At 55.5% G+C, this 27,787-nt stretch overlaps 1 protein-coding gene and 2 long non-coding RNA genes across 5 annotated transcripts in view; 1 reads left to right on the plus strand and 2 right to left on the minus strand.

Annotated features, from left to right (window-relative positions):
- Positions 1-1,866: 1,866 nt before the first annotated feature.
- On the minus strand, positions 1,867-7,213 carry HOXB9 (homeobox B9). Its single transcript, XM_081218902.1, has 2 exons — positions 6,378-7,213; positions 1,867-3,744 (listed from the first exon to the last, which is right to left on the minus strand). Exons 1-2 carry the CDS (start codon positions 6,892-6,894, stop codon positions 3,509-3,511), a joined length of 753 nt encoding a protein of 250 aa, XP_081075028.1. The 5' UTR covers positions 6,895-7,213; the 3' UTR covers positions 1,867-3,508.
- A 6,825-nt stretch (positions 7,214-14,038) lies between these two features.
- LOC308607188 lies at positions 14,039-27,756 on the minus strand. Of its 3 annotated transcripts, XR_014013971.1 has the most exons (4): positions 27,617-27,756; positions 26,816-26,871; positions 16,526-16,895; positions 14,039-15,922 (listed from the first exon to the last, which is right to left on the minus strand). It is a non-coding gene; the product is annotated as an uncharacterized lncRNA (long non-coding RNA). The 3 variants fall into 3 exon arrangements; XR_014013972.1 differs by lacking the exon at positions 14,039-15,922 and having other exon boundaries at positions 15,931-16,895; XR_014013973.1 differs by lacking the exon at positions 14,039-15,922 and having other exon boundaries at positions 15,931-16,895; positions 27,286-27,756.
- The window catches only part of LOC308607190, a 28,656-nt gene continuing 24,175 nt past the window's right edge, over positions 23,307-27,787 (plus strand). Inside the window, exon 1 of the long non-coding RNA XR_014013974.1 lies at positions 23,307-23,795. This is a non-coding gene — a long non-coding RNA (uncharacterized lncRNA). The remainder of the gene's footprint in view (positions 23,796-27,787) is intronic.

A 27,787-nucleotide genomic window follows, 5' to 3' on the forward strand; every position in this document is an offset into this window, starting at 1 on the left:
CCTCTCCCCTCTTTGCCCCTTGGGGCCCCCGGAAACCCCGCGCCCTGCACTTAGGGAGGGTGAGGATGGGGGGCGGCCCACTCAGGCCGACCCATTCGCCCGCCAGACCCGGAGCCCAGGCCCAGCTGTGGCTCTCTCAGCTCCGGAAAGTTTCCCCTCACTGTTTGCTTTGCTGCTGTTTAGTTTCTTAACCTTCAGAAATTTATACGCTATAAACTTTTATAGCGGTCATATTCTTTTATTGCTGCGCACACGGCATTGAATTCCTCTCCCGGCTTCCCTCTGTCTCGCACTCTCCCGGTCCCCCTCTCTGAATCTCTCTCTTTATGACAGGCGGATTCCCCATCTCCGGCTTCCGAGCCTCCGCATCTTCGCCTTTGTTTGTTTTTAAAGAAGCCACCCCGGGCTGGGGATCCAGACGCCGCCGGAGGCTTCCCGGGGCGCCCTCGCCCCCGACCCCGCAGCACTCCGTTCAGTTCCTGCCTCACTTTCTTGCGTTTCCTCTGGGCGGAATCCGGCCTTTTCGGCTCCTCTCGGCACGGGCTGGCTCCTGGGAGCCCAGGATGGGGAGGGAGCCCCTTCTACACAAGCTCTAAAGGCAGATTCACTTTCTATATCGACTGGAACCCTCCTCGGAGCATGCGGGTTGGGGCCCAGCTGTATCGGGAGCTTCGCGTTCTCCTGCCTCCTGCTGTTTCTCCGATTAGCTCATCCTTCCGTTCGCCGGAGAGGGTAGGCAGGGCCTTTTCGCTTCCAGGCTGCTTTCCTCGAGGGCCAGGCTTTGTCCCCACCTCTGCCCCAACCTCAGGGTCTCCGCGGACTGCAGCGCTGCTGCGTGGGCCCGGTGGGAGGCTCTGGCAGGAGGCCGGCTCCCAAGCGCCAGCCCGGCAGAAGCAGAATCCCAGCGGCTGGATGAGAACGGCCGGGCTGCCGAGAACAGCGCTCCCCGTTTGAGGCTTTGGTGGGACGCCACAGTCTGAGGGGGACAGAAAGGTGCCTTGAAACCGAATTTAATTCTGGGGTCCGACTGGGAAGGGTTTTTTGTTGTTGTTGTTTTTTCCTCCTGAACCATTTCTGTTTCACACTCAAACCATCTCTCGCAGCCTGTAGGAGCTGCCTTCACCCCTACCAAACTCCACCCGTCTTACACCAAGGCTGCTACCCTGTGGCTCAAAATGGAGCCTCAAACTCCAGGTGGGGATTGAAAACCCTAAGGGGCTTACTCTTTTTGAGTGGAAGAAAGGACAGCCTGGCCTTCCGGAGGCCTCTATCTGCATCCCATCCCTCTGCTGCAGGGAATAGCAGAACGAAGTTACTGCCTTCTTCACTTGCATGATATTTTAAAGTGGCCAAAGCAAGGTGGCTCTCTCAGCCAGCTGAGAGAGGACCTGCTTCCAGGGATGGCAGGGCAGGCCTCGCCGTCCTCTGGCTCTGGAGGTTGGTGGGGAAGTCTCTGGTGCAACTTAAGAGGAAGATTCTCATTGCTCCCTGCAGACCCAGACCCCTCTCCAAACCACTAATCTCTCCTTTTCTCCCGCTCCAGTCTCCCAGCTCTCCTGTTGGAAGGCTCTTGCTCAGTTTAAGCAGTGGTCTTGGGAACCTTGGTCTGGACAGCTCTCAGCTCCACTAGGAAGCCCATCCTGCAACCTCTTGGGCACAGGACTCTCTCTGTATCCCAAGCCACCCTCTTGGAACTAGCATCTCTACCTCTGGTCAGGTGAGGCGAGCCAACACAGAATGACACACAGGAGAGATTTATTTTCTAGAGTGACATATATTTTTTATTCTTTTTCTTTGTTTTTTTCCTTCCAAAACAAACAATCAGCTCTAAGCCCCTCGCCCTCCCCACTCCCACCCACAACCCTCCCATATAAGCAACAACTGAAAACAGGCGAGACAACCACCCCCAAAGAAATCACAAAACACAGCACAATTTCACGACTGCCACCGACAAAGCAAAAGAAGTTCTATTGGAATGTCCCCTTGCAGGGTCGGGAGAAGCAGGAGAGAGAGTCCATGACCTGAAGGGGACTGGAGAGGTGGGGTAGCGGGGCGAGGAAAGGAAGCCGAGAGTAAGCTCTGGCCTAATGCTTAGGTGCGATTTCGCCTCTTTCCTTAGCAAGCGGGACTGCTCCCCAGAAGCGTGCGCGCGCAGATCGCCATCCAGGCCCGAGTGTCGGGAGGCAAAGGCAGGCACTGGGGCTGGTCTCTGCGCTTCTGCGCTGGGGCGGCAGCTGACAAGCCCGGGGCTCCTCCGCAGGGATCAGACTGGGCAGGACGGGAGGAAGAAGTCAAGCTCCGCGCGCCCGGGGAGCCTTCGCTCCTCCCTTTCCTCCACAGCTTGCTCTGGAGAGGAGCCCGGGAATCGATTCACCATAAATTCTCCATCGGGTTCTCCTGACTTGGCTTTTCCGCCTATGCAGGGGTAGAGCTAGCAGAGGATGGAGGGTGGAGGGGGGTTTCTACAGGGGCGACTTGGCTCGCTGGTGCAAGGTGGATTGGCCGAACAGAGTTGATTTCAGAGCTGGGGAGGATGCGGAAGAATGCAGGGCCGGTGTTGAGCAAGAGAAGCTACAGTCTCTGTCAAGCGGGACACAGATGAACGTGAGGACGACACTGCCAAGGCTTACAACCCACGATCTGACCTCCTTTTGTTGGAAGGAGAGGAAAACAACATGCAGAATTAAACATTTCCTGCAGCAAAATGTGTGTATGTGGACTACCTTCCTAAAACCTAAGAGACTCTCATAAGACCACCGCTGCCTTTCCTTGCCCATTCTAACCCACTAGCTTGGGAGCTGAATTTACCCCACTTGCCCTTGAGTCCATGCCCGGGTATAGTTAAGGATTCCGTGGGGATGGTGGTGTGATGCTGGGACCTTTGCGCTGCAGCGCCCCATTCCGGAGTGTGTCTCTAGACTTCTTCTTGGTGTGTAATTGCATCAGGGGCAGACCCTGGACTTGCCTCATGGTCTGTGGGCTATTCCACTAGATTTGGGGTGTGATGGTCTGCATTTAGGGTGTCACTTCATTTGAGTGTTGACTGTGAGCACTTCCCGTTGTTACTGTGGGCTCCAGGCTTTATGCAGGTGGGCGTCTTTTGGGCTGTGTGCAGTTGGAGTGTCCCTGGGTGACTTTGGGATAGGTACAGGGGGGAAACAAGCAGGCTGGAAGCGAGGGGCTGGAGCTTCCCAGGAAAATTAAGAGGGCTGCTAGGGGCTCTACTAGGGGCACTCTTTCCTTGGGGCCCATCACCTTCTTAGGAACCAACTACATCTACCTTCTAAATCAATAAAACTCCCTCCTGAGGCCCAGGGAGAAGAGAAGGACAGGTGAAGGCAAAGGAAAGGAGAGAGGCTCTAGATGCAGAAAAGGACTTTCTTTGAAGAAAAAGACCCCCCCTTCCCCATTCACTTGAATACATCCCAGACAGCACAGGCTCCACAGCCATCCCTTATAAATAAGCATGAGATGGGGAAGGGGTGGGGAGGAGGGCTGGGGGTAATCTTTACTCTTTGCCCTGTTCCTTATTCATTTTCTTCATTTTCATCCGCCGGTTCTGAAACCAGATTTTGACTTGTCTCTCACTCAGATTGAGGAGTCTGGCCACTTCGTGCCTACGGTCCCTGGTGAGGTACATATTGAACAGAAATTCCTTCTCTAGCTCCAGCGTCTGGTATTTGGTGTAGGGACAGCGCTTTTTCCGGGAAGAGCGAGCGTGCAGCCAGTTGGCGGAGAGGTTGGCTGAAAGAGAAGCAGCGATAGAATCAAAGAAAGGAAAGGAGGTGAAGGGCCCCCGAGTTCTCCTTCCAAGAGGGTGCACCCCTGGTCTCCACTCCCCATCTGACATTGGAGAAAGGGGCACCTGGGCCGTCAGGTTCCCAGAAAGGCTTCCAGAGATGGGCCAAGAGTTGCTATAGGCACCTCCAGGTGAGTTATTTGGACAGGATGGAGCCAAACGTGTGCCCGGCTTCTCACCACTTCCAAAGCTTTGCCTGCCCCGGGTCCTCACTCAGTCTTTCTCCACTTGGGTCGGAACTGGTTAGGACTCAGGTCAGAGCCCAGCCTGGCTAAAGCCCTCCCCCCCACCAGCTCTACCAGACTAACCAGTGGTGGCTGACTGAAGGGTCCTGGCTCTAGGTCTGAGGTGAGAGAAGGATTGGGCTGGGGGAGAGGAGAGTGGCTTCTGCTCAGCCACAGCCAAGAGACCTCCTGGCCCTCCAGTCCAGTTTGAGTGCACCCTCCTGCCTTGATCACAAGCTTGCATCTCTTGGCCACATGGCAGCAGCCATGTGTGTCTGTGCAGATATCTCACTGCCCCCCACCACACACCACAAATAGGGATTCACATTTAGAGACGCTAACATCCAGCACACTCCAATTCACATGCAACCCAATTGCAACCACTTATCAACTCCAGCCTGTGGACAAGGGAGTGCTGGGGGCTCACAGGTAACTTATGGTTGCAATAGTCTCCTTTTCCACTCCCGCTCAGCTCGCAGTTTGGTTAAAGTAAGTTCAGGGAAATTGGGATGCAAGATTGGTCCAGTCCTAAGCGGGGGGAGCCATGGATCATGTGGGGGTAACAGAAGTCCTTCAGAGCATAGCTAACTCCAACTGGCTCCATGTGGTGAGAGGGAACAGAGAAAGGGAAGGGGTGACTGAGTAGAAGAGGGGAAAAAAGAGGAAACAAACATATATACAGGCTTCTCTTCTCCTTACCCCTGAACTCAGAAAAGTTGCCAAATAAAGCAGAGCCAATTAAAAATAACAGCCACCCTCTACTAGATTCCTTCACCCCAAATGAAAAGCACTGAATATTTAAAAAAAAAATCTGGTTCATCCTACACTAAGTACCGTGTCTTACCAATCTGCAGCTATTTCCTTAATGTGATTGCCTGGGATGGGACCCACAGCCGCATTAAATATGAAAGAGGAAAAACACGGTTAATTATTGATTCTAGCCAAACTGCTGCCTTGCAGTAATGGACTTTCCAGGTAGGGTTTGTGGGCTTGGGGGTGGGGGGGTCTGTTTGGGGGTGAGCAGGGAGGGTTTGGGAAGAGCCGTGTGTTACCCAAATGCCAACTCTTGTGATTCACCCTGGCAGGTTGGCGGTGGTGGGACCTCACAGAGACCTCAGTTCTCTACCCTCCAGGAGGCAAGGGCACCCCCAAAGGGCCTCTGGGCCACCCTGCTGATGGGAAATCCGGCAGGGCAAGCAAAGACTAAAAAATCTGACCCTCACTCTCCAAAAAGAGTAAGGGTTGAGGACTTGTGCCCACGATCCTGCAGGTTATTGTCTGGGGGCTAAGAGCCCCGACCAGTTTGCCCTTCTCAACCTTAAAAAACGAAACATCCGCGACTCCCCTCCTGCCGCCCTTAGAGAGCAGCACATCCTGGAAATTAGCCAGACTTCGGGTCCTGGCGGGGGTGCTTTTGGAGGGGTGGGAGATGGTGAGAAACTACCTTCCGAGGATAAAGTTAGCCTCTCCGCAAGCCTCTCTTACCCCCACCCTTCTCCTCCCCAGGGTCCTTTCGGGGGATCTCTCCTTCTCCACGCAGCCGGTCGGCCGCGAAGTTCGGAAGCGATTCCCCAAATCCCTGCGAGGCGGACAGCTCTGGCTGGGGCTAGGGAGCCCCGCGGAGAGCAGCGGGAGCCGCAGAAAAGGAAGCTGCAACCCGGGCGAGGATGCCACGGAGGGGAGGGGGCGACCGGAGGGAAGGCCCCCGGGGAGGGGCCCGCGCATCCGGGGAGGGGGCTCAGTCTCCCGGTCCCGGGCTTCCAGCGCCCCTCCCGGCGCCGGCTGCGGACCCTGAGCGGCTCCTGAGCGACATCTGCTAAAAACAATCCTCCGTCAAGCTGTTGCATCGCAAATAAAATCCTAATGAGCCCCCTCCCACTACCCCTTGGCCGGCTTTTACGGTGTGCGCGTGGCGCGGGGAGCTCTGCCAGCCGTGCGGTGCCCGGCAGCCCGGTGCGCTCCCGCCCTGGCCCGCGCGGGCTCTCGGCCTCGCTGGCTACCTCCCCGGCCCTGCCAGTTCCTCTCCCAGCCGGCGGTGGTCGGCTTCTTCCCGGGCTTTCAGCCCGGGCCTCGGGGGCGTGGGGGAAGGGAGGCCGAGAGAGCGGCGAGCTGGTCCCTGCGCCCCGGGTCCCCCGTGGACTTGGAGGAGTGGGGGCGGCGCTCCTCCAGCGGCCTCAGTCTCCCTTTCTGGGGCGCTCAGCTGCCTCCCTCCGTCTTCCCTCCGCCCCCGCTCGCTCTCCGGCCGTCGCCGCGGTTTCCCTTCACATTGTCCGCAGTTTATTGCTTCTCCCCTCCCCTCCCCTCCCCCTCGCCTGGCCTTCGGCCTGGGTATTTCCTCACTTTTTATAACTTACTTTGATCCGGCCTCTCTTTGTCCTCGCTTCCTTCGCAAATTTTATTGTCCCCGTAGCCGGGTCTTTGATTAGACAGAACGGCCTCCCTGCCCGCCGAAGTTTCCAAACTGTACTCGGGCGTGCCCTGCTTGAGCAGCTCCCCAGGCGCGCCCAGCAGCGGCTCCGCCTTCACCGCCGCCTGGCCCTGCACAGGAGCAGCTTCGCCGCGCGGCGCCGGCTCCAGCCAGGTGCGGAGATACCTGCTCTCGGCCGGCGGGACGCCCTGGGGCTGGATGTAGGGGTGGTAGACGGACGGCAGGCTTCCGGACGCGTGCGGGCTCAGCGGCGCCCAGGAGGCGCCGAACACCGGCGCTTTGGGCTGGAAGCTGCACGAGGGGAACTCCAGGTGCTCCGCGTGGCCCGGCTGCCGGGGGCTCGCGTACTGGCCGGAAGGAAACTTGGCTGGAGGCGCGTCCTCACTCTCGTGACTTATGATCGAGTCGACATAATAGCTGCTAAGCGTCCCAGAAATGGACATTCTCAGACATTATCCGGGCGCTCGCAGGGGGAAGGGAAGCGCTCGCGCGCGGCGCCCAAGCAGGGAGAGGTGGCACCCGGACCGGTGTGAGGGCTTTCGGACGCGACCCCCCCAGCCCCCCACCCTCCCACCCCCACCCCTGCTCAACTTCTCAGCCAACAAAGTACAGTGGAGCAGCCTGGCTCAGCGCTCCTTGCAAAATGATTGGTCAAAGTTTTTCCGACTGCCTGATAAAGCGTCAGCTCCGACATCAATCAATCGGGCGAGGGGGCTGCGCTCTCGCTGTCATCCGTCCGCACCGCATTCCGTATCGAGGACGGATTGTTTTATGCTGATGCAATGTGCCATCACGTCAGGGCTCAGGCGGCCACGTAACCTCAGCCCGAGCTGCCGGCCGGCCCCCCCCCCTTTTGCAGGAAGGGGGGCTGTGTTCGCCCTGGGGCGGCGGGGGCGGAGGAGAGGCGGAGGGAAAGCAGCGGGCTGCCTCGGGAGGGACGCTGGCTGTGGAGCCCTCTCCCCAGACGGGTCCGGGAGGGAGAGAGGGAGCGCAGGACAGAGGGAGGGAGCGAGCCCCAGCCTGGGGAGCAGCCGGAGAGGCCCAGGGCATAATTAAAGAAAGAGGAGGTGGTACCGTCCCCCCCCCCCGCCAAACACACCTCCACTCCACCCCGCCGGCTCGCCTTTCCTCTTCTCTGTCCCCTGACCCCAGATATTTATTAAACAACAGCGCAGCAGCAAGCCACTGGAGATGAAGTAAAAGAGATGGGGGAGAAGTTGGGATTTTATAGGATGTTGTCTGCTTTGGAGGGGGACTCTGTAACTAGTTTGGGAGGTTTGTAGGCCTGGGAGTTTCTCCTGACCCTTCAGTGGCTGAGGGAGGGGAGAAGGGAATAAAAGGGCCTTCGTGTCCAAAGATCCTGTCCTAAAATTTAGCTGTCCCGAAATTAGAACCCGCATGAGGTTAAAGGGATTCATCAGCCCCTGGAAAGTTGAGCCTCTGAACGAGTTTAATACAGATAGCCAAAGCTCCTTTAAATTTCTTGGGCCTCTCTCTGGCCCTGGTCAGAGGAAAGGGGGGTGCATAGCCATTTCTCCTTTCCTGCACTGAATAACAGACCCTTAAAATTGCCCAGATGGGGGAGCCGAACAGGAGAAAGGGTTAAGGGAACTTCCCTAAGGTGTCAGCAGAGCAGAGGTGTGGGAAGGGGTCCAGAGTTATCTCCCCTTCCACCCAGTGGGGAAGGAGGTGAGTCGGAGTTTTCGCCTCTCCTGCTCGGAAAGATTTCCAAACACGCTGTATTGGACACCAGCATAGACAGGGAGCCTGCAGGGTCAGTCTCCCGCCCTCCCGCCACTTCCCCTCCCGCAGACTCTCTCGCAGGAGCTTCCAAATAGCCCGCTTTATTGATATCTCCTCTGCGGCCCTGCGCTGGGGCTCCCTCGGGGCCACCGGCTGGCTTCCTGGCCCATCTCCAGCAGCCTTTCCTCCAGCTTCTGCCCTGGGTGCCGTGGCTTCTCGTGGTGTGGGCTCTCAGGGAGGTGCGGCCCCTGGACAGACCCGATCCTCTCCAGTCGGGTTTCGGGCAGGCTGGGGCCGATTTTCTCAGCATTCTCTGACCCTGGGCCCTTATAAGATAGGCTGCCCCAGCCCTGTCGTTTTAACAGAAGCGGGACCATTCTAATCTGAGGTTTTATCTTTTTGGCCACGGACCCCTCTGCCGTGCAGAAAGCTGTGGATCACCTCCGCACACGCACACACTCCCGCCCGCTTTTCTTTCCAAATGAAGCCATCTCGTGTCATTACATGTGAAATACGAGGGCAAAGCGCCATATTTCTTCACATTATGGCGATTTCAAAATGATTTTTTAAAGATCAATGCCGGCGCCCAGCCGGCCCCCTCCTTTTCCACTCCAGCTCTCCGAGGGCGACAGCCCAGCAGATCCGGAACCAAATAGCGTGAAGATCTGCTTTTTCCATAGGACCCAAGTGGGAAATCCGATGCAAATTCTTCTAAGTAGCGGTTGGACGCTTGGGAAAGTCGAGGGAGCTCCCCGGACTCGCCAGCGGAAAAAGCTGGGCGTCTAGTGAATGAATCACAGTTAAGGCAAAGCACCTGTTCTCGATTTGCCAGACCTATGGAGTCTGCTGTTGGCTTTACCTGTAATAAATATATTCTTCTTCAGAAAAAAACCCCCTCCTCTCCTGCTGTAAATAATGGTGTTATGAAGCATGACGGGCTTGAGTATATGACTTTCTGTAGTATATAAATTAGGGCCCAAAAGGACATGTGGGCTGTGGGCAGGGTTTTTTTTTATTTATGGCAAAGTCACAGCACTGGGCTGTTCTTAAGACCCAGGCTGTGCAGATGCTGGGCTCTGGCTGCAGCCCTTGTGGTTCCTACTCTGGCCCTGGCTTGGCCGCCGTCTCTCTTTGCAAGAAGAGAGAAGGTGAGAGAGCCACTTAGTGTAGGGAAGAAGTTAGAGGAAGAAGAGCATTCAGGCTCATGACTTGTGCTCTACAAGGGTGGAGTGTCCCAGCAGACAGGGTTCAGGTGTGTGGGTTGCTGGTTGTCTGGTGAGTTGTCCCTAACCCCTGGTGGCTCCTGGGTGCGCTGGGTAAGCAGGGGATCCAGGCCTCTTTTCTGAGACCAGAACTTCATTTTTGCTCACAAACGAGCTGGAGGGTGGAAATAATTCCAAAGTGACAGGTTTTGGAGGTCTCATGTCTTCTCAGGAGAGGTGGCTCTGGAGGGAAGAGAATGAAATAGCACCCAAGCCCTGGAGTCTGTGCCCCAGCTCTCATCTCCTCCGGGTGGGGATCCAGATACAGCAAGCAAGGAGGCCCACTTCAGCCAGGCTTTCTAGAAAGCACCGCTGCCTCAAATTGAAGCTCCGTTCCAGCTCAGGCAAATGATTAAAGGGTCAGCTGAGAGGAAGCCCCTTGTTCGGGTGCTCTGAGGACCACCCCCCAAAACATACTTTTCTCTCCCAGACAATGGTACCCACCACGACAGAGAGAAGCAAGCAGTTGCGGCCCCTGAAGCCCAGCTTCTAGAACTGCTTAATAGAGGGGTTGCTTGAGTGGGGGTCACTTTGCCCTGAGAGACCAAACTGCTCCCCACCTCCCCCCAGTCCTAAAGAGAAAGAAGGAAAACCCTCTCGAAGCCTTTTGCCATTCCCTGCACCAGCACTGCGCCTGAACACAGCTGGGGCCAGTAGCTGATAGTTCCAGGAAGGGCAGGCAGGGAAAAGCTACAGCTTCTGGCCACAGTAGGGCCCAGAGCAGCCAAGAACCAAGGAGGCTGAGGTGGGGAAAGCAGAGGCCAGCCCTGGCCAGGACCAGCCGGTGAGTGTCTGTGGTTTAAGGTCTGCTTTTGGAAGGGCGCTTCACTATAAGAAGAGAGAGAAAATCTAAACAGAGGGAAGGAAATAAAAGCAAGGAGAAAAAAGAAAAAGAAAAATAATAAGTGGAGAAGGGGGAACGTTTTTTAATCGATAAACTAAGCTGAAATTTATGCATGCGTACTTGAATAGATGTGTGTTTCCTGTACCTATATCTCAAATCAATATTTCTTTATGGGGAACCCAGTGTGCACATGTGCTGTGCTCTATGTTGTGTATAGAATATGTAATAAATAAATCTGCCCAGCTATAATACTAAATGTGCTTGAGCATTTGTATATAAGATCTAATGGTGTGTACGTGATGCGTGTATAACCCCTCTGAATGATATGGGTTTACAATTCTGCTCACATAAGATCTATGACCCAGGAGCCTGTGTGTACATTTTTATAACCATCACACACTTATAGAAAGGGCAAAAAAACTTGAGTATTCGCGTACTTGAATTGTGGCTATAAAACATCAGCTGATTCAGAAGCTTCACTTGAAAATCTGCCTGTTGACTTGATATTCAAGCAAAATATATACCGTATCCGCAAACACATGTGACTTAAATCTGGATTCTTTTACAACTTCCATCTAAAATATTTCTCTGGAAGGTGAAAGAAATTCCTGGCCCAGGGCAGGTCATGCAATTTTGTGACTTTTTTGTCTGACCACGAAATCCTTTACTGTGTCTCTTACCCAGAACCGCAGGGACAGAGTACATCGTGTGATGCTTACTTCATGGTAGCAATGGACACGGGGATGAAGGCACCGTTACTTGTGCGCAAGCGTGTCCCACACAAGTGTGAATCTGACCAGTGGACAGAAATGAGTTGACTGTGAAAGCTCTCAGGTAACTGTGGAGGTCATACAAAAGCACTGCTGTGTACAACGAAATTAGAAAAGTCCCCACGTCTATGTCCCCAAGCACCTGGAGTTATTTCTTCTGATCCAGGATCAGAGTCCAGACCCACCGTGGGAAAGAAAGAGGTGTGGGGACACTTGCTCCAGCGGGGAAGAAATCAAGGCCCCCAGAACCTTCACCCATTACACACAACAGACTCCAAAAGGGATCACATCGAATCTGCACACATGGGTTCAGTTCTTAGTGCTTCCACACACTCCAAGTGGGGATTTTAACTGTAAAGTAACGAAATCTTCTCCCAAACCTCCCTCCCAGGATGTCAGAGGTGAAAGGAAGGACGGAGAGTTCAGCGGCCCAAGCAGAACTCAGGAATCTTCTTACCAACTATCAGCCACCAGGAATATGGAATGCTGGGGCGGGGGTGGCTGACTCTTTGGGAGGGGGCATCCAGGAGGCCAAACGGGGTGGGCGGCAGGCGGGGCGGAAAGGAGCTGAGCAGGTAGAAGGTTATTACGGAATTGCTTCCATAAAACCTGAGGCTGTTGTAAAACTCTGCTTTCCAAAGACTTTATTTCCTCCTTTCTCTCTAACATCCCCCTTTTTTCTTTTTACAGCATTGTTCCTGGGAGGGGGTGGCAAAGGGACGCCAGTGATGGAAGACAGTCAGGCTCTGAGTGGCTGGGCAGCTTTGTGAGAGGCCGGAGGAGAAGGAAGGTATGCAGCAGGACACTCCAGACCATCTTCACCCAGACCAGAGGCTAAGAAAATGTCAAGGGACAGCATTGTTGGCCTTTGCTCACCAGGACAGTGGGTTGAGGGCTGCATTTCCTCCCGGGCTGAGGGTGGGTCTCCCAAGGGCCTCCTCCACCCTAGCAGGGTCCACTTATTCAGAGACACCCTTCGCCCTCCAAGTCAGCCCAGAGCCAGAGCCCCATCCGGTCGAGCCTCTTCCCCGGGCCCCTTTCCGCCTTTCCTCTGCCTCAAGCAGGGGAAAAAGTTTGGGAACAAAAGTTAGCTTGTGCTTTGGACTGTACCCCTCCTTCTGCCAGCACTTCTAGTTACTCCTTTCCTGGGCAGAGAGCCAGCAGCCTGGAGAGGGCTGGGGTCACAGAGGGTATCACAGCTTTGCCCCGTCCCACCCGCCCCTGCTCTATCTCCTGTCACTCCATCAGCCTGGGCTGAACTGTCCGACAGTCTGGGGTCCCCACTAGCCTGCAAGACGGGCCTCTCTGGGTGTGGGAGGTGGCCCTCCAGACCTGCGTATACCCGTAGCCCAGCCTAAGGGTCTACAGGGGAGGCTTAGCCACTCAGTGGGGAAGGGGCCAGCTGAGGGATGGGAAAAGGGAGGATGTTTTTGGACCCACCTCTGTCCCACTGGGGGGCCCTAGAAAGGACCCTGGGGGCCTGTAGGCTGAGACTGCAAGGGATTCTGATGTTTCCCTTTCAGAATGGGAAAGACTGAGCCCTCCTCAAGGACCTGAAGCTCCCTGTTGAGGTGGAGCCCTGTCTACCCCACAAAAAGTTACAAAGACCTCCAGGACCCCCTGTGTCTCTGTTGAAATCAAGCATTTGCCAAGCTGGGGAGACTTTCTTTGGAGAGTCTGGATGTACACAGGAGCCCAAGCCGGAAGCTTGAAGCCCCAACTCAGATCTTTCTGACTCTGCAGGACAGCCCAGAAATGTCCCTTTGGAGAGTGCAATGCTCCCCATTCCCCCTTTCCCTCCCAACACACATGTAAACAAATACAGAAGTGGAAGACACCCTAGAACATCCCAGATCTCTTCTCCAGGGAACAGTCTTGCTGCTCCTGGGTTAGGGACATCAAACCTCTTCACCGTGTTGCAAGGGTGATACAGCAGTCCTGATTCTGCTTCACTACCCCCCCCCTCCTCCAACTAAGCGAGGGACAGTAACTGCCGTGAGTCGGGTGGTTTCATGTCGGTGTGCTCAGAAATCCAGGCCCAGGCCCGACAACATGAAACTACCTAATTCACTCAGCAGTTCCAGTTCACGCTCTGGGTCAAGGGCTCACTGGGGGCAGGCCACTGCCGCCATTTCTGTGGGCCCAGAGGGGTGGCCAGCTAACTCCATTTTCCTCCACTTCTTCCCAAACAGAACCCAGTTGCTAGTAAACAACGTGTCCAAAGAACTGGAGGCAGGACTCCAGGCAAAAACATGCTGGAGCTGGTCCTCGCAGCTCAGATTCCAGGAACTTTCATTCTCTCCCAGGAGCCCTGGTCAGAGGGGACCCTAGGCCCAGCCTCAGGCCTGGGCCGGGCCCTGGGGATATACCTGCTTGGTCACTGCCTCTCAGCCTCTGTCTCTGCAGCTGGAGGTCTCCACAGCCAAAAAGACTTCTCTCTCAACTTCAAACCGTTATCAAGGTATGTCTACGGTCACCATCTGGCTACTGCCCCTATTCCAGAGTCACCCAGGGTAGCTCTGAGAGGCCAAATCTTCAAGCCCTACATCAGACCCCAACTTTGAACCGGGGATAGACAAGAGAGTGGAGAAAAACTGACAGTCGGAGAGGGAGCCAAAAAGCAGAGCGGGAGAACGTATCAGGAAAACTAGGGAGCAAACAGAAACCCAGGACTGGAAGGGAAAGCGGGTTGACCTGAGCAGTCGCCAGGAAGTCACCCTACCCCGGCTCCACAGAGGCTGAGCTGTCCCAGGTAAGGCAATCTACTCTGAATTCACAGATGAAACCGGGAAATTTGCTCCTTCCTTCCCGACCTTCAGCCTGGGCCCTTCGCTCCCCGCCCCGCACCGATGTCCCCTATTGCCACCTACGCCCCTCCAGACCCCGCACCCTCACAGGTGCCCCGGCGCACACTCCGCACCCGGCGGCGGCTGCGCGCGGGCCGAGCGGCGGACTTACCTGGGCAGCGGCGGCGGCGCTGGGCGGGAGCGACCGTCGGAAGGGGCTGGAGGCGTGGAGCGAGCGGTCCCATCCCGCCCGGCCCGGCTCCCTCTCGGCCTCGCCCTGGGGGCGAGGGTCCCAGCGGCCACGTGTCCGACGGGGAAGTCCGAGGGAGCGGAGGAGTCTGCGGGGCCGCCCTCTCCCCCTCCCGCGTATAAATCTTGGGGGCAGGAAATACAATAAAACTTCACCGTGTGGATGAACTTCAAACGGTTTACATCCCCTCCTGTCCTGAAAAGAAAGACGGCCGGGGGCGGGTTAAAGGAAGGGGAAACCAGTTTACGAGCCGTGGAAGCCCCGCTCGGCCCCTTTCTTTCGCCGGACGGACCGTGTCCGCGTGGAGAGAAGCGGCCTGGCTTCGGACTGGGCCCGCGGTCCCCGCCGCCCGGTCGGCCGGCTCGGCGCTCGCGAGGGCTGGAGGCCACCGCTCGCACCGAAAACGCACCGAGCCCGCGCGCGTCCTCGGCTCGGCGCCCCGCTCTTCGCGAGGCACAGCTGGGCGCCCCGGTCCTCGCTCGCTAAAGCTCGGGCTCTGCCAGCCACGCCCTGACCTCCGCTCTTTGCATCTTTCCGCCGAAAGCGGGTTTTTTTCTTTTTTCGTCTCTAGCCACCAGATCTTTGCCCTGCCCCGCCCCATTTATTGCCAGGTACTTGCTAGAAGGGAGGAGAGGGGAATCCGAACGTCTGAGGGGGCTGAGCCGGGCAAGGGTGCCCGGAGGAGAAACGGAGGGGCCGGTCTTCACCCAAGTGGAAATGACGGCCAGGGCCGAGTAGTGTCCAAGCTGCCCTCTGCCGAGCTCTGCCACAGTCTACTCTCCTCTGCGGCTCCTTAAAAGCCTCAAAATCAAACAAAAATGACCGCTACCCGGACCTCCACGAATCCTCTCCATAGTTCTTTTCTGCTCGGAGCCGTTCGTTTTTTACAAAACTTTGTGGAATCTGGATTTGGAATCGCAATTCGACCACATGAACCAAAACTAAGAAAAATCCCTTTTCCCCTTGGGCTCCAGATAACTAGGAGTAAAGCTATTGATTTCTTGCTCACTTTGTCTGCTGGAGGGGCCTGGTTAGGTGCGCTTCGGGGTGGGAGAGCAAAGGAATTCCACCATGCCTCCCAGTTCTTCACAAAACGACCAAGGATTCGGGTCTAAGAGGCGCAGGCAAGTCTTGGGTACAGGACTGAGGCCTAGCTGCAGACCCAGGTGGGAATCTGGTGCACTTGACCCTCACCTTCCTCACACAGACACACAGGTGTGGCCCTGCGTGACCAGCCAAGTCCTCCCCCTCCCCCTCCAAGAAAAGGCCCTAAAGCACTACTGGGAATTTTTACAAAATGGATAAAAAGTGGAATGGACCGAGAAAATACTAGGCTGCGGTTTACAGTTCCCACATTTTCTGAAAGGTTAACTATGCTTCAGGCAGTCCCACTCTGCCTCAGCTGGCAAGGGGTGGGGGATGCCCTCAGGCCCCTTCCCTTCACCAGGAAGGAGGAATCAGGAAGCTCATTAACAGCTGGAAGACAGGAAGGGGCTTGTTGCCATCCCAACATTCATATTCCAGGATATGCATGGGAACGCCCCCTCCAGGTCCCCTCCTCAGTATGTGCTCCAGTTCCCTTATTTCACCCTTCATCTTGCTCTATATATTTTTAACTAAAGAGTCACTCCTTCCATCAGAGAGGATTTGCCTCTGGGAGTTGTTAGTGACAGGAGGAGGGCAGACCTGAGGGGCGGCACTTTCCATACCATTCTAGAGTGTTATGACCCACCCCTGCCCTCCTAGGTTGGGGAGGGGCAGACACAGGTCAGTGTGCTGGCTCCCTGCCCATTGCTGACCTGGGTCTCTGTGGAATCTGAAAAAAAGGAAGAGACCACAGCCTTAGAATGACACACCTGAGCACACACACATTTCACACACTTTTCAGGAGTTTTGTGGCTTCCCCTTACCCCATCCTGAGAACCCAGGCCATGGATTCCAGTTTAACAAATACAATTCTCTGCACGGGGCCTCCAGCACCCCAAACCATGGATGCCGGGCAGCCTTTTCATCCGAGGTCACCTGGCCCCACAGTCAACTTTCAAATGCTCAGCACAGACACCCACCAACAGGGGCGCTGGTGCCAACAAGCACATTCCTGAATGTCACTCATACACGAGCTAATGGTCACTTAGTGAGTAAAGGCCATTTAGGCAATGTTTCTTTTCACCCTCAAAAGTTTTCCGAATACTTTTCCCAAAGCACGTCCATTTCCAAATCATTCTGAAAATCGACAATGTAGATGACTAAGCTGTTAGATTTAGGGGCAACTTTTCCCTACTCCCTCCCCTCCTTGAAGATAAAGCAGAGATCTAGCATAACTGGAGGAGGCCGGACAATTTGGATGGTGAGAGGAGGCAGTGCAGACACAGATGCACAACACGGGATCCCTCAAAGAAACCCAAACTGAGATACCCACCCCGTCCCATTTAGTGAGAGTCACAAGACTAAATATTTCTGGGCCTTCCAGGCCAGCGTCCCTTCCTAGGGTTCATTAAGGGCGGGGAGTGTCTCAGACAAGTCAAAGGTGCCAGAAGCCGTGTTCCTGAAACCCGAGCTGGATTTTTTCCCCCCAGTTTCTGGCCGTGGCTGCGGAAGCAGCTGTGGTCGCTGGCGGATGAGGCTGGGGCGGCTGCCGACCTCTAGGCGGCGCCCTGGCGTTGAGCCCGCGCTGAAGAAGATCCTCCTCCCGCAGCTCTGTGTCCCGCGCCGGGTTGAAGGGGCCGGCTCCTGCAGGCGCACTGGGCTTGGCCTGGAGCTGGCCGCCCGCGCGTCGCCTTTGGCGCCCTCTGCCAAGCAAGAGAAACACGATTAAACGAGTGAGGGCTGGGAAAGGAATCCACAGCTAATCATGGCTCCATGCGCTCCCCACCCCCTACCCCATCCCCGACTCTAGGGAGCCTTCCACAGCCCAAATCGCCTTTGATCTCTCCAGAAGCCAGCTCAGGGGCAGCGCCAGGATCTTTAACCCCCTCCCATAACATGCAAAAGGAGTCACTGAGAGGCTTCCCTGGTGGCGCAGTGGTTGAGAATCTGTCTGCCAACGGAGGGGACACGGGTTCGAGCCCTGGTCTGGGAAGATTCCACATGCCGTGGAGCAACTAGGCCCGTGAGCCACACCTACTGAGCCTGCGCGTCTGGAGCTTGTGCTCTGCAACAAGAGAGGCGGCGACAGTGAGAGGCCCGCGCACCGCGATGAAGAGTGGCCCCCGCTCGCCACAACTAGAGAAAGCCCACGCACAGAAACGAAGACCCAACACAGCGAAAAATAAATAAATAAAATTAAAAAAAAAACAAAGTCACTGAGGCCCGAAGAAATTAAGTGGTTAACCCAAGATCAGAGCAGTTATTAAAAGTGGTGAAGCAGGGCTGGAGGACGTGGCCTCTCCTCCGAATGGAATGTTCTTATTCCAAATTCTGACGACCCTAGTAAAAACTGTCTTTCTTGTAAGCAAAATTCATTTCCAGAACGACAGCCTTTGGAGGTTGTCTATGGTGGAAGTTTGGTATTTTCTGCATTTAAGATTTGGGGGGGGGCACATAATGGAATTGGAGCCAGATATAGGAGAGGCTGGCCAAGATCGAGAGCCAAGACAGGTCCTGCCCTTTCCCTTCCAGGACTGGCCAGCTCAAGCTGCTTAGAACCTCCCTAGCTGTGTGCGATCATGGGCAAGTGCTTTAAGCCTTCAAAGGCCCGGATGAAAGCGACCTACTGGACAGATGGGGATATTGTAAAGTTTGAATACTTTGTAAAAGAGACCCCATGGCTAAGAGAAGGTGCCTGATATATGGCTGTCCCATAAACCCCTAAGAAAGGGGCCTTAGGGCAGGCTGTTGGGTCACTCTCCTTGGCTTGAATGGGGCCAGTCAAGTTATAGGGTGGGGTAAGGGAAAAGTAGCCTTGCTCAGGACCCAGTCCCTCTGAGTCTGAGCTCAGAGACATCCAGGACCTGAGGAGAGGTTGGGAGAAATGGGTCGCTCATCCCCTTCCCCCAAGGCAGAGACATCATTTTATACTGCAGAGCCCTCTAAGAGAAGTTTGTCCAAAGTTATTCTTAGGACAGGGGTCCCGGAGAATCCTCTGCAGGAAAGGAAGGGAAGAAGAGAGGCGAGGGGGCCACTGGGGCCGTGGCAGCAAAGGGCACGTGCCTACCGTGGGGCTACTGCGGACGCAGCGCCTGCCCAGGTCTGGGCCCCGGGAGACGCTCCTCTCCCAGCCAGGCAGGGGCTCCCGCGGACGCCTAAATACCAAGCGCACATCTGGAGCAGCTGCGCCCTACCCGGCCTCGGGGCATTATTCTGCTCCAAACTTTATTTTCATTCCCAGGGCTGAGTCATAAAAGACTCCGGAGGCAGGATAAAGTTGGGTCTGTGCGTGTCAGCATTCCTGTGTGTGTGAGTCTATGCGTGTCAGGGGGTGTCTGTGCATCTCACTGTGATTGCCCAATCAATTCGCAAAAGTTGGGGGGGGGAAATGGAGCAACATCAGGCGAATTCAACTGCGAACATACTGTTGGCCTCATTATCAGCCCACTTCAAGGGAAAGCATTTGGGGCTCGGAATTAGCTAGTTAATTGCAGCACTTCTTTGTTCATTTTAGGGCAGGAGGAACTGCGTTCTCTTAAAATATTCCATATTTCAAAAACTTCTAAGTTCTTCTCGTTATCAATTTTCCTTATTTCATCCTCATTATGCCACTTGAGCATTCAGGTCTGCCAGTATCACATCGACATTATTTTACACACACACACACGCACACACACACGCACAAGCTTCATGCCTGGAAAAGTAACTCAGTTTCTGCATCAGCAAAATCTGGATGTCTTAACTCTTAGTGTGTTTCAAGGATTAATGAACATACAACGTATCTAGGACTTAGCACAATGCCTGATGAACAGGGAGTAAAAAGTAACTATTAATAACAAGGAGGGGGCCTTCCTGGTGGCGCAGTGGTTGAGAGTCCGCCTGCCGATGCAGGGGATACGGGTTCGTGCCCCGGTCTGGGAGGATCCCATATGCCGCGGAGCGGCTGGGCCCGTGAGCCATGGCCGCTGGGCCTGCGCATCCGGAGCCTGTGCTCCGCAACGGGAGAGGCCACAAGAGTGAGAGGCCCGCATACCGCAAAAAGAAAAAAAAAAAAAAAAAAAACAAGGAGGAAGAGGAGAAAAGAGGTGGAGGAGGGAGGCAAGGGGAAGGAGGAGGAAGCCTGCTTTGTTCTTAGAGAATCAGTCTAGGTTGGAGGGTGTGTGTCTCAGCCTGTATATGTGTAATGTATTCTTTTGACTTAGAGCCATGTCCATAAAAGTGAGGCCCCTTGAACCTCTTGGCCTGTAACTACCTCTTCAATAAGGAACAGAGAATTGGGGCAATTATCTGGTTCATTTCAGGTTCAAACTCCCTTTAGCCTGAAGTATCTGGATCTGGTTGGGGGAAAGGTCTGGGGAGTGGTGGTATATTCTTCTCCAGCTTCTCAGTGAGCCTTTTCCCTTTGCCGGAGTGAGCAAGAGCCTGCCTTAGAGAATGGGTAGAAAAGAAATAGGGACCCCAGAAAGCTGGAATTAAAACAGAACATCTGAGAAATGCCTGAGAAAAACCAGGTCTTGCTCATTTCCTGGGCAGCCAGGAGGCCTTGGAGCTCTCCATGCACCAGCTTCAGAGGGTCCCCAGACAAGTCACAGACCTTTGTCTGGTGGGAACTTTCATTCCACATTCAACAAACATTTCCTGAGTGCCTACTGTGTGCCCAGCACTGGGCTGAGCTCTGGGGCTCCAGCAGGAGCTGCACCCCACCAGTTAGCCTTGCTGACTTGCAGCCAGTGAGAAGTCTCTGCTCCCAGAAACTAGTCCAGAGGCCCGGGAAGGGGGACAACCCTGCGGGGCAAGAACTTCTGGCCAATGGCAGCATCGCCTTTTCAGGGCCAAAGTCCCAGTGCAGGGGAGGAGCAAGATGGTCAGAGGGCATCCCCCTCCCCTCCTCTGTCAGAAGGAGGCCAACTCCACGGTGGGGATAGTCCTGTGGGAGGAGGGGTGGGGCAGAGGGGCATGAGGAAGGGAGGAGGGGTGACTACAGGCCCCTGACCCTCAGCCGGAAATTCCTAAGAGCACCAACTAGCTTTTTAAATTAGTAAAGAAAGGAACAAATGGGCATATATTTCTTCTGCTCTGACTAAAAACATTTAGGTCAGGTGTTCACAGCCAGAATTATTCAGTTTAAGTTGTCCCAAGCAGAAAATGGTTTATTTTTTCTTTTTATTTTCAGGCAGGTGTCTGAATACTACTAGCCAGCCATTGGCTTCTTGTTACGGCCCAGAACTGCTGGCACTGGTAGGTGTCAGTTGTGCCAGGCTCAGAGAGGGGCAACCAGGAATGGGTTGGGGTCTTTCCTGCCCCCAGTCACATTTGCTTGAAATGTGTAGGCAATTGAGGGGGTTTGGAGTGTGTGTAAGGGGAGGGTGTAATAAAGCCAGATAAGTTCCAGTTGCCCTAATTTGTCTGAACATAGTCCAAGAAGAAGAAAGTTTCTTCACTTCTCAGACCCCAAAGAAACCGGACTTTTCTTCTGGGAGGTCTAACTTGATCAACTTAAAGCAGTGGAGAGAAGGCCAGGAAGCTTTTACTAGTCTGTGGAGAAAGAATTAAGTCTAACAAGCCACAGCATTGAGTCTGGGTGAAACTAGGAGGTCCCCCAGGCATGTCAGGGGCCACCTGCTGTTTGGCTCCTACTAACAAGATTACAGAAATGTTTGGGAGCAAACATCTTCCCCTTTTAGCCCAGAGTTCAGTATCCCCCCAGCTTCTAACCTTGGCTAAGTCTCCAGCCCCACAAAGAGTTGGGGTATCTGAGGAAACCAAACAGGTAGATCAATAAGGGACACAAAAAACATTCTGGGGCTTCCCTGGTGGCGCCGTGGTTGAGAGTCCGCCTGCCGATGCAGGGGACACGGGTTCGTGCCCCGGTCCGGGAAGATCCCACATGCCGTGGAGCGGCTGGGCCCGTGAGCCATGGCTGCTGAGCCTGCGTGTCCGGAGCCTGTGCTCCGCAATGGGAGAGACCACAGCAGTGAGAGGCCCGTGTACCGCAAAAAAAAAACAAAAACAAAAACAAAAACATAAAAAACATTCTGTTGCTTGATCCCCATTTGCTCGGCTCACGGACAGGATTATCTAGGGGGTTGTTGCCAAATAACCTTCCCTTCCCAGGAGTTCCGGTATGTTTTCTATTCCCTGGGAGGCTGCCCAAGCCCTATTTCCCTCTAGCAGTTGGTGCCACTCTTGGCTGGTCCAAGATCAGCTCCCCCCTCCCCCCCCCAACAAAGCTCTTCCCATTTTCTCAAGCCTCCTGGTCCTGGGGAGGGAGGAAAGACCAACTCTCACTGGGAACTCAGACCCCACCAGTAGTGGTGGGGAGAGGAACACTGCTGCATGGGCATTCATAAAGGTGAAAGTTGGCCTGGCAAACACCAAGATACCAGCCACAGGGAAAAAAGTGAAGACCTAAGTTAACTGACCATATTGGTCTCAGCATTTTCCAGACACCAACTTCTTTAATTGATCCAAATACAAGTTCATAACCTGGGGTCCGAAGGGTCTGAAACCCTCTGAAATTATGGGATTTGGTGAATACTACATAAGTGCATTTTTCTCCGTGGGGAGGAGGAATTCAAAGCTTTCATCAGATTTTAAAGTATGAGCCAGTGATCCCCAAAATGCTAAGAACTTTTAATTCACTCTTCACATACAAATAGCACAAATGTGATGCTGAGGGAAGCAGTGAAACAGACTTACTTGGGTACCTGACAAGATAAATTAAAGGAGCCGGCCAACAATTGTGTGGATCACAAGGTCGCATGGATACTGTCACCTAGCCTTCCCCGGAACAAGAGGCACCTGCTCACAGGTTTTGAGGACCCCAGGACTGAGACAAGCAGCCCACAACGCCCAATCCCCACCTCATGCACCCTTGCCCACGTACAGGGATGTGCAAGGTCTCTGTGTCTCTAACGAAAATGAAATGGAGCTTTTCTCCACTGGGGCCTGGGTCTTCAGCCATTTGCTGCCTTGTCCTGAGTTGGTCCAAGCCGAAAGTTTCAGGATCTGTTTTCCCTTCACGAATGCCCTGCTCTTGGGGGGATGGGGTGGGGGGAGGACCTGTTTTCCCCGGATCTCCTGCTCTCTCAGCTCCAGCCAGGCCTACAGTGCAGTGTCTGAAACCCGGGAGCCGAGACCGCCAGCCGGGGCCACTCGCCATGACCTTAAAGTTCTCTTGGCCCTGGTTGGGCGCGGAAAAGGGCGCGAGAGACACCTGGACAGGTAGACAGAAGCAAACACAAAGGAAGGGGCCCTCGAAGGCGGCCAGAGAGAAACTGGAGAATGACAAAGATCGAAGTGAAACAGCCGGACAGGAAGGCAGGAGCTGGAGTGGGGCGGGCAGGTGGAGCGGCTGAAACCCGCGTGCTGAGAAGGACCCAGAGGGGCCGCCGGAGGCGGCCAGGCGCGCCTCCCTCCTCCCATCTTTACCGGGAGGTTCCTACCCCAGTCAGCGGCCCCTCGTTCCAAACTGCCTTTTACAACTCCTAGGTCTCTATAGGGCTCTGATTAATTAATTAGCCGGTTCGGGAAGAGAGAAGTGCCCCTCCGCCGGGAACTGGCGGGTTTCGCCAGGTGGTTAATTGTGGGGAGGAAGGGCGCGGGCAGGGGAAATCCAGGGCGGGGAAATGGGGGCAAGCGGCGTGGGCGGCCTGGAGGGAGCAAACGGACTGTTCCTGAGGGGCTGCCGAGCGCCGAGACCCAGAGACTAGGGCCCACGCCCCCTCGGAGCAGGAGAGCAAGAAGACTCTCCCTCGGAAAGGGCGCCCCGCCCTGGCCTCCGGTGGTCCCCGCTCGCCGCCATCCCGCTTGGGGCGAGGTGCTCCCTGCGCTGGAGGCTGGACAGAGCCCCCATCCCACCCCATCTCCTCCCCTTAGACCGCAGAGGTTGTGAGTCTACAGGCCCTTGGCGTTGCGGCGTCCGGGGGGAGGGGGGGTCACCTTGTAATTGCGACCTCCCTTCGCTACGTAAATGCCGATCCCCGACACCTCGACCGGGTTTGAAAGCCTCATTTCTAATCCCTCAGCCGGGCCCCAGCCTCCGGAGGGCCGGGGCTCGGTGCTAGACCCCCCCAGGCTTCCAGATCCCACCCCTCCGGCGCCAACCTGCGGCTGGAGGCGCTCGGAGTCCTGAGGTGCCCCTGAGCCTCCTCCGGACGCCGACTCTGCGGCTCCGGCGCGGCCGCCTCCCTGCCTGGCGACCTTCCAGTCCTCCTGCCCACGGCCAGGCCAGCGCCCTGCACCGAGATCTTCACTCCACGCGCAGCCCGGAGGCGAAGCTGCTGACCCCAGCTGAGCAGCGCGGGGTGCGCGCCGTCGGGGGCTGCCGCGCTGGCCCAGCGCCAGAGAGCCCTAGGCAGGACCTGCGGTGTTCCCCGCAGTCCCAAGCACGTCCGGAGTCGGGGACCGAGGGGCGTAACGGCTCCAAATTCCTCGCCAAGACTTCTCCAACCATCCCACTCCCCAGGAGTCCTGGTCCCACTGCAGCGCGCAAGGCAGGCAGGGGCATCTCAGCATCCGGAGGAGCCTTGTTCCCTCCGGTTCACATCAGAGCCCAGGATCCCGGCTCCCCGGGGGCAAGGAGCTAACGGACTGAGGAAGAGGTAAGAGGTTTAACGAGTAGAAATTTGGGCCCTCTCCCCTTTTTATTGTTTTAAAGGACAAGATCTCTGGATATTGACTCCTCTCTCCGTAAGAGTTTTGGGCATTCTGACCAGTCCTTTCTAGTCCGACTGGGGCGGGGGCTTCGACCATAGTTTAAGGAGGAACTTTTCTGGATGGTGGAGGTTCAGGAGGTCATGGTTATGTTTCTCATTATTGTTACTTAATATCCAGTTAATTTCGGACTAAGCCCTCACCTCCACTCCAGCTGAGATTCACCCTTGAACAGTAGCCCGAGTACTTCAATAGCGGGGCGGTGAGAAGGAGGAGACTCTGAGCCGCCCCCAAATGGGCTGGGCTGGGGGTGCTTTGGCCTTAATTACCCCCGCAAGGTAAAGGCTGCTATTCCTGTAACTGGAGCTGAGGAAGGGACGGAAGATGGTAGGGGAAGGATGGGAAGTGGGCTGAGGACAGCCACTCAGCATCTTCCTAAGAAGGCATCGGGATTTGTCCCAGCTTTCAGTCCCCGCTGGCTTTCGCCCCTCTCTTTACAGACAGTGGTGAGAGAGGAACACAGCCGCCTGGGTGCTTTCACAGGAGGTGGACCTGGTAAGCACCAAGGTATCAGCTGAGTGGGAAAGAGTGAAGACCTATGTTAACAGACCATATTTGGTCTCAGCATTTTCCATACGCAAACTCCTCTGATCAATCCAAATAGGAGTTCTTAACCCAACATTCAAGGGACTCTGAAATCCTCTGAAATTGTGGGATTTCATGGCTCTACAAGAAAGCCCAGGTCACCTTCTGAGAAGCTCTGGGAGGAGAAGGAAGCAAGGGGGGCAGGAGGAAAGGAGGTGAGAGGCCCCAACCCACAGTCTAGCTCCCTAGACAGTGAGCTCCGGACCCCAAGATCTGAAACCTCAAGCTGACCCATCCACATGGAGCGGGCAAAGTTGAAAGTCAGCCAAGGAGGCAGATTTCTCCACTGTTTTCAGGATGGGTCTAGGGGCCTAAGTAGATTACAAATCTGGATGTTTTCAGGGATGTTTTCCTTTCAGTTATTCCTGATTTGGGGGCTCTGGAGCCCATAGGGCAGCCAGGCAGGAGAGGAACCTGGACCCTCAGCCCCCTGATCTCACTTCCACCTGGTGAACAGGCCAGAGTCCCTTGCCGGCTGGGTCAGGGGCCAAGCCTGCCCTCGCCAGGGCTCAATCGTGGCAGGCTTGGCCCAGCAACCCCGTCAGCTCTGAGGACTCATTTCTCTGTGAGCCCAGGCCTGCTTCCTCCACATCTGGCCACCCAAATAACTACAGCATTTTTTTCTTCTTCCTATTTTTTGAAAACTGCAGAAGGCCCAAATCCTTAGTTCCTCTTAAAGAAAATGGTGCCATTGGATCTTGGGGTGAGGGGGGACTGTGGAATCAAATAACCTCTAAGCACTGGAGCGCAGGGTCTCCTATGATGGCTTGGTGCTCTGGATCACAGTTCTGGGTGCTGCCTGGATGGGTCAAATAGTCCCTCCTTTCTCTTTGTCCCTTCCCTCCAAATCCAGAGGAGCCATGGATTTTCTGTCTTTCTATGTTTGGGGAGAAAGAGAAGACAAAACCCAAGAGTAAGAGAGTGATGAGAGAGGAGAAAACAAGGGAGAGGATTCCAATAGATTAAAACAATCAGACTCTCTTTCTAATCCAACAGCATTTGGATTAGCCTGACGCTTGTTTTAATCAGGCCAGGAAGAGAAGCTGGAGGCAGGGTGGGTGAGAGACTAAGTTCTCAGCTGCCTGAGTCATGGGGTCAGTGCTTCTGAGGCAGTGAGAAGGCAGAACTGCCAACCATACTCTGGGGGTGAGGGTGGGGGTCTGGGTCTCCCAAATGGCAGTGTGGAAGAGTGAGGGGCTCTTCTTAAGGGCCTCTGAGGTCTCCCACAGTGCCTAACCTGGGACGAGTAAAGCCTTTCCTTGCATTTCCTCTGGGGCAGAGTGCATGTGTGTGGTGTATGTGTGTGTCAGGGTGGTGGTTCTAAACCCTGGCAGATGGCTGCAGGCAACTGCCCCCTGGGGAGCTCAGGGCAATGTGACTGGAAGTAGAAGGGGGCTTCATCCTTCCTGGGCTGGGGGAGTGAGGAGGCCTCTCTGGACTTGGAGCCCACTGCTCCAGAGTCTAGAGAGAGGGAGGAGCTGCAGCCCCAAAGGGGGAGTTAGAGGGAAGATCATATCAGGAAAAGCCCCCAGCTGTCTGTCTTCCACCAAACTCTCTTCCTCCAAGGATCAGGACTTTCTCTGAGGGAACACCTCCTCCCCATTATGGGTCTTTGTGCTTCTACTGATACTGGGAAGTACAATTCTGTGCTGTACGTTTCCACATTTACCATACATGGAATACGTGAAATATACTGTGTGCTGCTGTTCCACTTTGGAAGGGGAGAGTAATAGGTGAAAATATCCATTTCCCGTCTGCTACACTTATTACTGAGCACAATTGGCAGAACATAATTTCCTGTCTCTTTTGCATGTTTTCACGAATTCTTAATCCTCAACCTTTACACGACTGCTTAACACTCTGAGAGGCACCGCTGCCCTGATACAGAATTGCTCTCTGACTCCTGAGGATTACTAATTCCTAGGAGACCTTGAACTACCCACCACGCAGTCCCTTTATGCCTGCTTCTCTCTACACGCCTTTTCAAAGGCGAGTAATTTTGTCTCGGCCCAGTCCATACAGACTGAGATCCTTTCCCGGGCTTTTGCCCCCTCCCATAAACAACAAGCCCCTCTACAAAAGTGCACACGCATCATTTTGTGAGTGTGAGTTTCAAGTAAGATGGCGGCGCCTGGCATCCCTCCATAGTCAGATACAGGCTCTCCCAGGCAGAAGGCCACGCAAGCCTCAGCACAGTCCGGAGGGCAACGAAATCTAGGTCCCCTTTACTGCGTGGAAAGGCCGTCCGAAGCAAGAGACTCTCCCCAAACATTCTCCCTCCATTCCTTCCAGGAGGCCGCTAGAGAGAGAGCTGAGTCTGCACCTTGGGGGCCTGGGGGTTCCCGTCTGTACGCAGAGTTCCAGGCCAATTTCTAATTTCTGTGGAGAAAGAATAACCACTGTCCCTTTCCAAGCGACGCCCACCCACAAGGCCCCTCAGGGCCGCCGGCCCCTGACTGTCTGGCTATATCGGCTTGGAATCCGGGGCTGTGAGCAGGGAGACCCGGCGGAGAGGATCCAAGGCTGCCCTCAGCACCCAGCTCCTGGGAGCCACGGCGGGGGTTGGGGGGGCAGGCGTTGCGGGTACGCCCCAAGCCCCACCCGGGAGGCTGGATGGGTCAGGAGCTCAAGGTTAGCTGGTGGACCCGGGTGGCCCACGCCCGCCGTGGCCGCTCGGCGCTCAAAGTGCGGCTGGGGGAGTGCCCAGCTCCAGAGGGGTCTTCCGCGCCGCCGCTCTGAGCTGCACGGTCGCTGCCCCCAGCGGCTGGTGGGAGGCAGGGAGCGTCTACCTACCTCTCCGGACAGTGCCTTCCTCCGCTCGTCTTCCTAGGCTGCAGGAACCCGGGGCTTTGGGCGCGACAGAGCTTAGGGACGGAGGTGACGGCGCTGGGGCCAGGGGTTAGGCTGCTGCCGGCCGCCGCCCCCTTCCCCGCCCTGGGAGGCCTGGGCAAGGCGTCTAGGTCTGGGGCAGCGGCGCCGACGGCGCGGGGGCGCGAAGGGACTCGGGCGTCCCCGTCCCCATGGCGCCAGCGAGCTGGGGGGCGAGGACAGGGCCCGGGCGGCGGATCGGCGCGGACGCCACCTTCCTTCGCGTCCGCCCGGGCGGGGATCCCGCCAGGCTTACCTGCCCCTCCCTGGGGCGCTGTAGGATCGCCGCGCGGCGGCTCCCAGAGTGGCCCTTGCGCGCTTCTTGAAGGCCAGGGCCGCGGAGGAAAGGCGCCGAGATGGCCGGCAGAGAAAAGAGAGGGTGTGTGTGTGTGTGTGTGTGTGTGTGAGAGAGAGAGGGGGGGGCGGG

The sequence above is a fragment of the Mesoplodon bidens genome, assembly GCF_964165515.1.
Source record: "Mesoplodon bidens genome assembly, chromosome: 19".
Lineage (NCBI taxonomy): Eukaryota > Metazoa > Chordata > Mammalia > Artiodactyla > Ziphiidae > Mesoplodon > Mesoplodon bidens.

What these genes read in the sequence shown, in the direction of transcription:
- HOXB9 (XM_081218902.1), bottom strand. Translation starts at nt 6,894, where the DNA reads ATGTCCATTTCTGGGACGCTTAGCAGCTATTATGTCGACTCGATCATA. An exon ending in CAAAGAGAGGCCGGATCAAA is followed by an intron (nt 3,745 to 6,377) that starts GTAAGTTATAAA and finishes CTTCTCTTTCAG; the next exon opens with CCAACCTCTCCGCCAACTGG.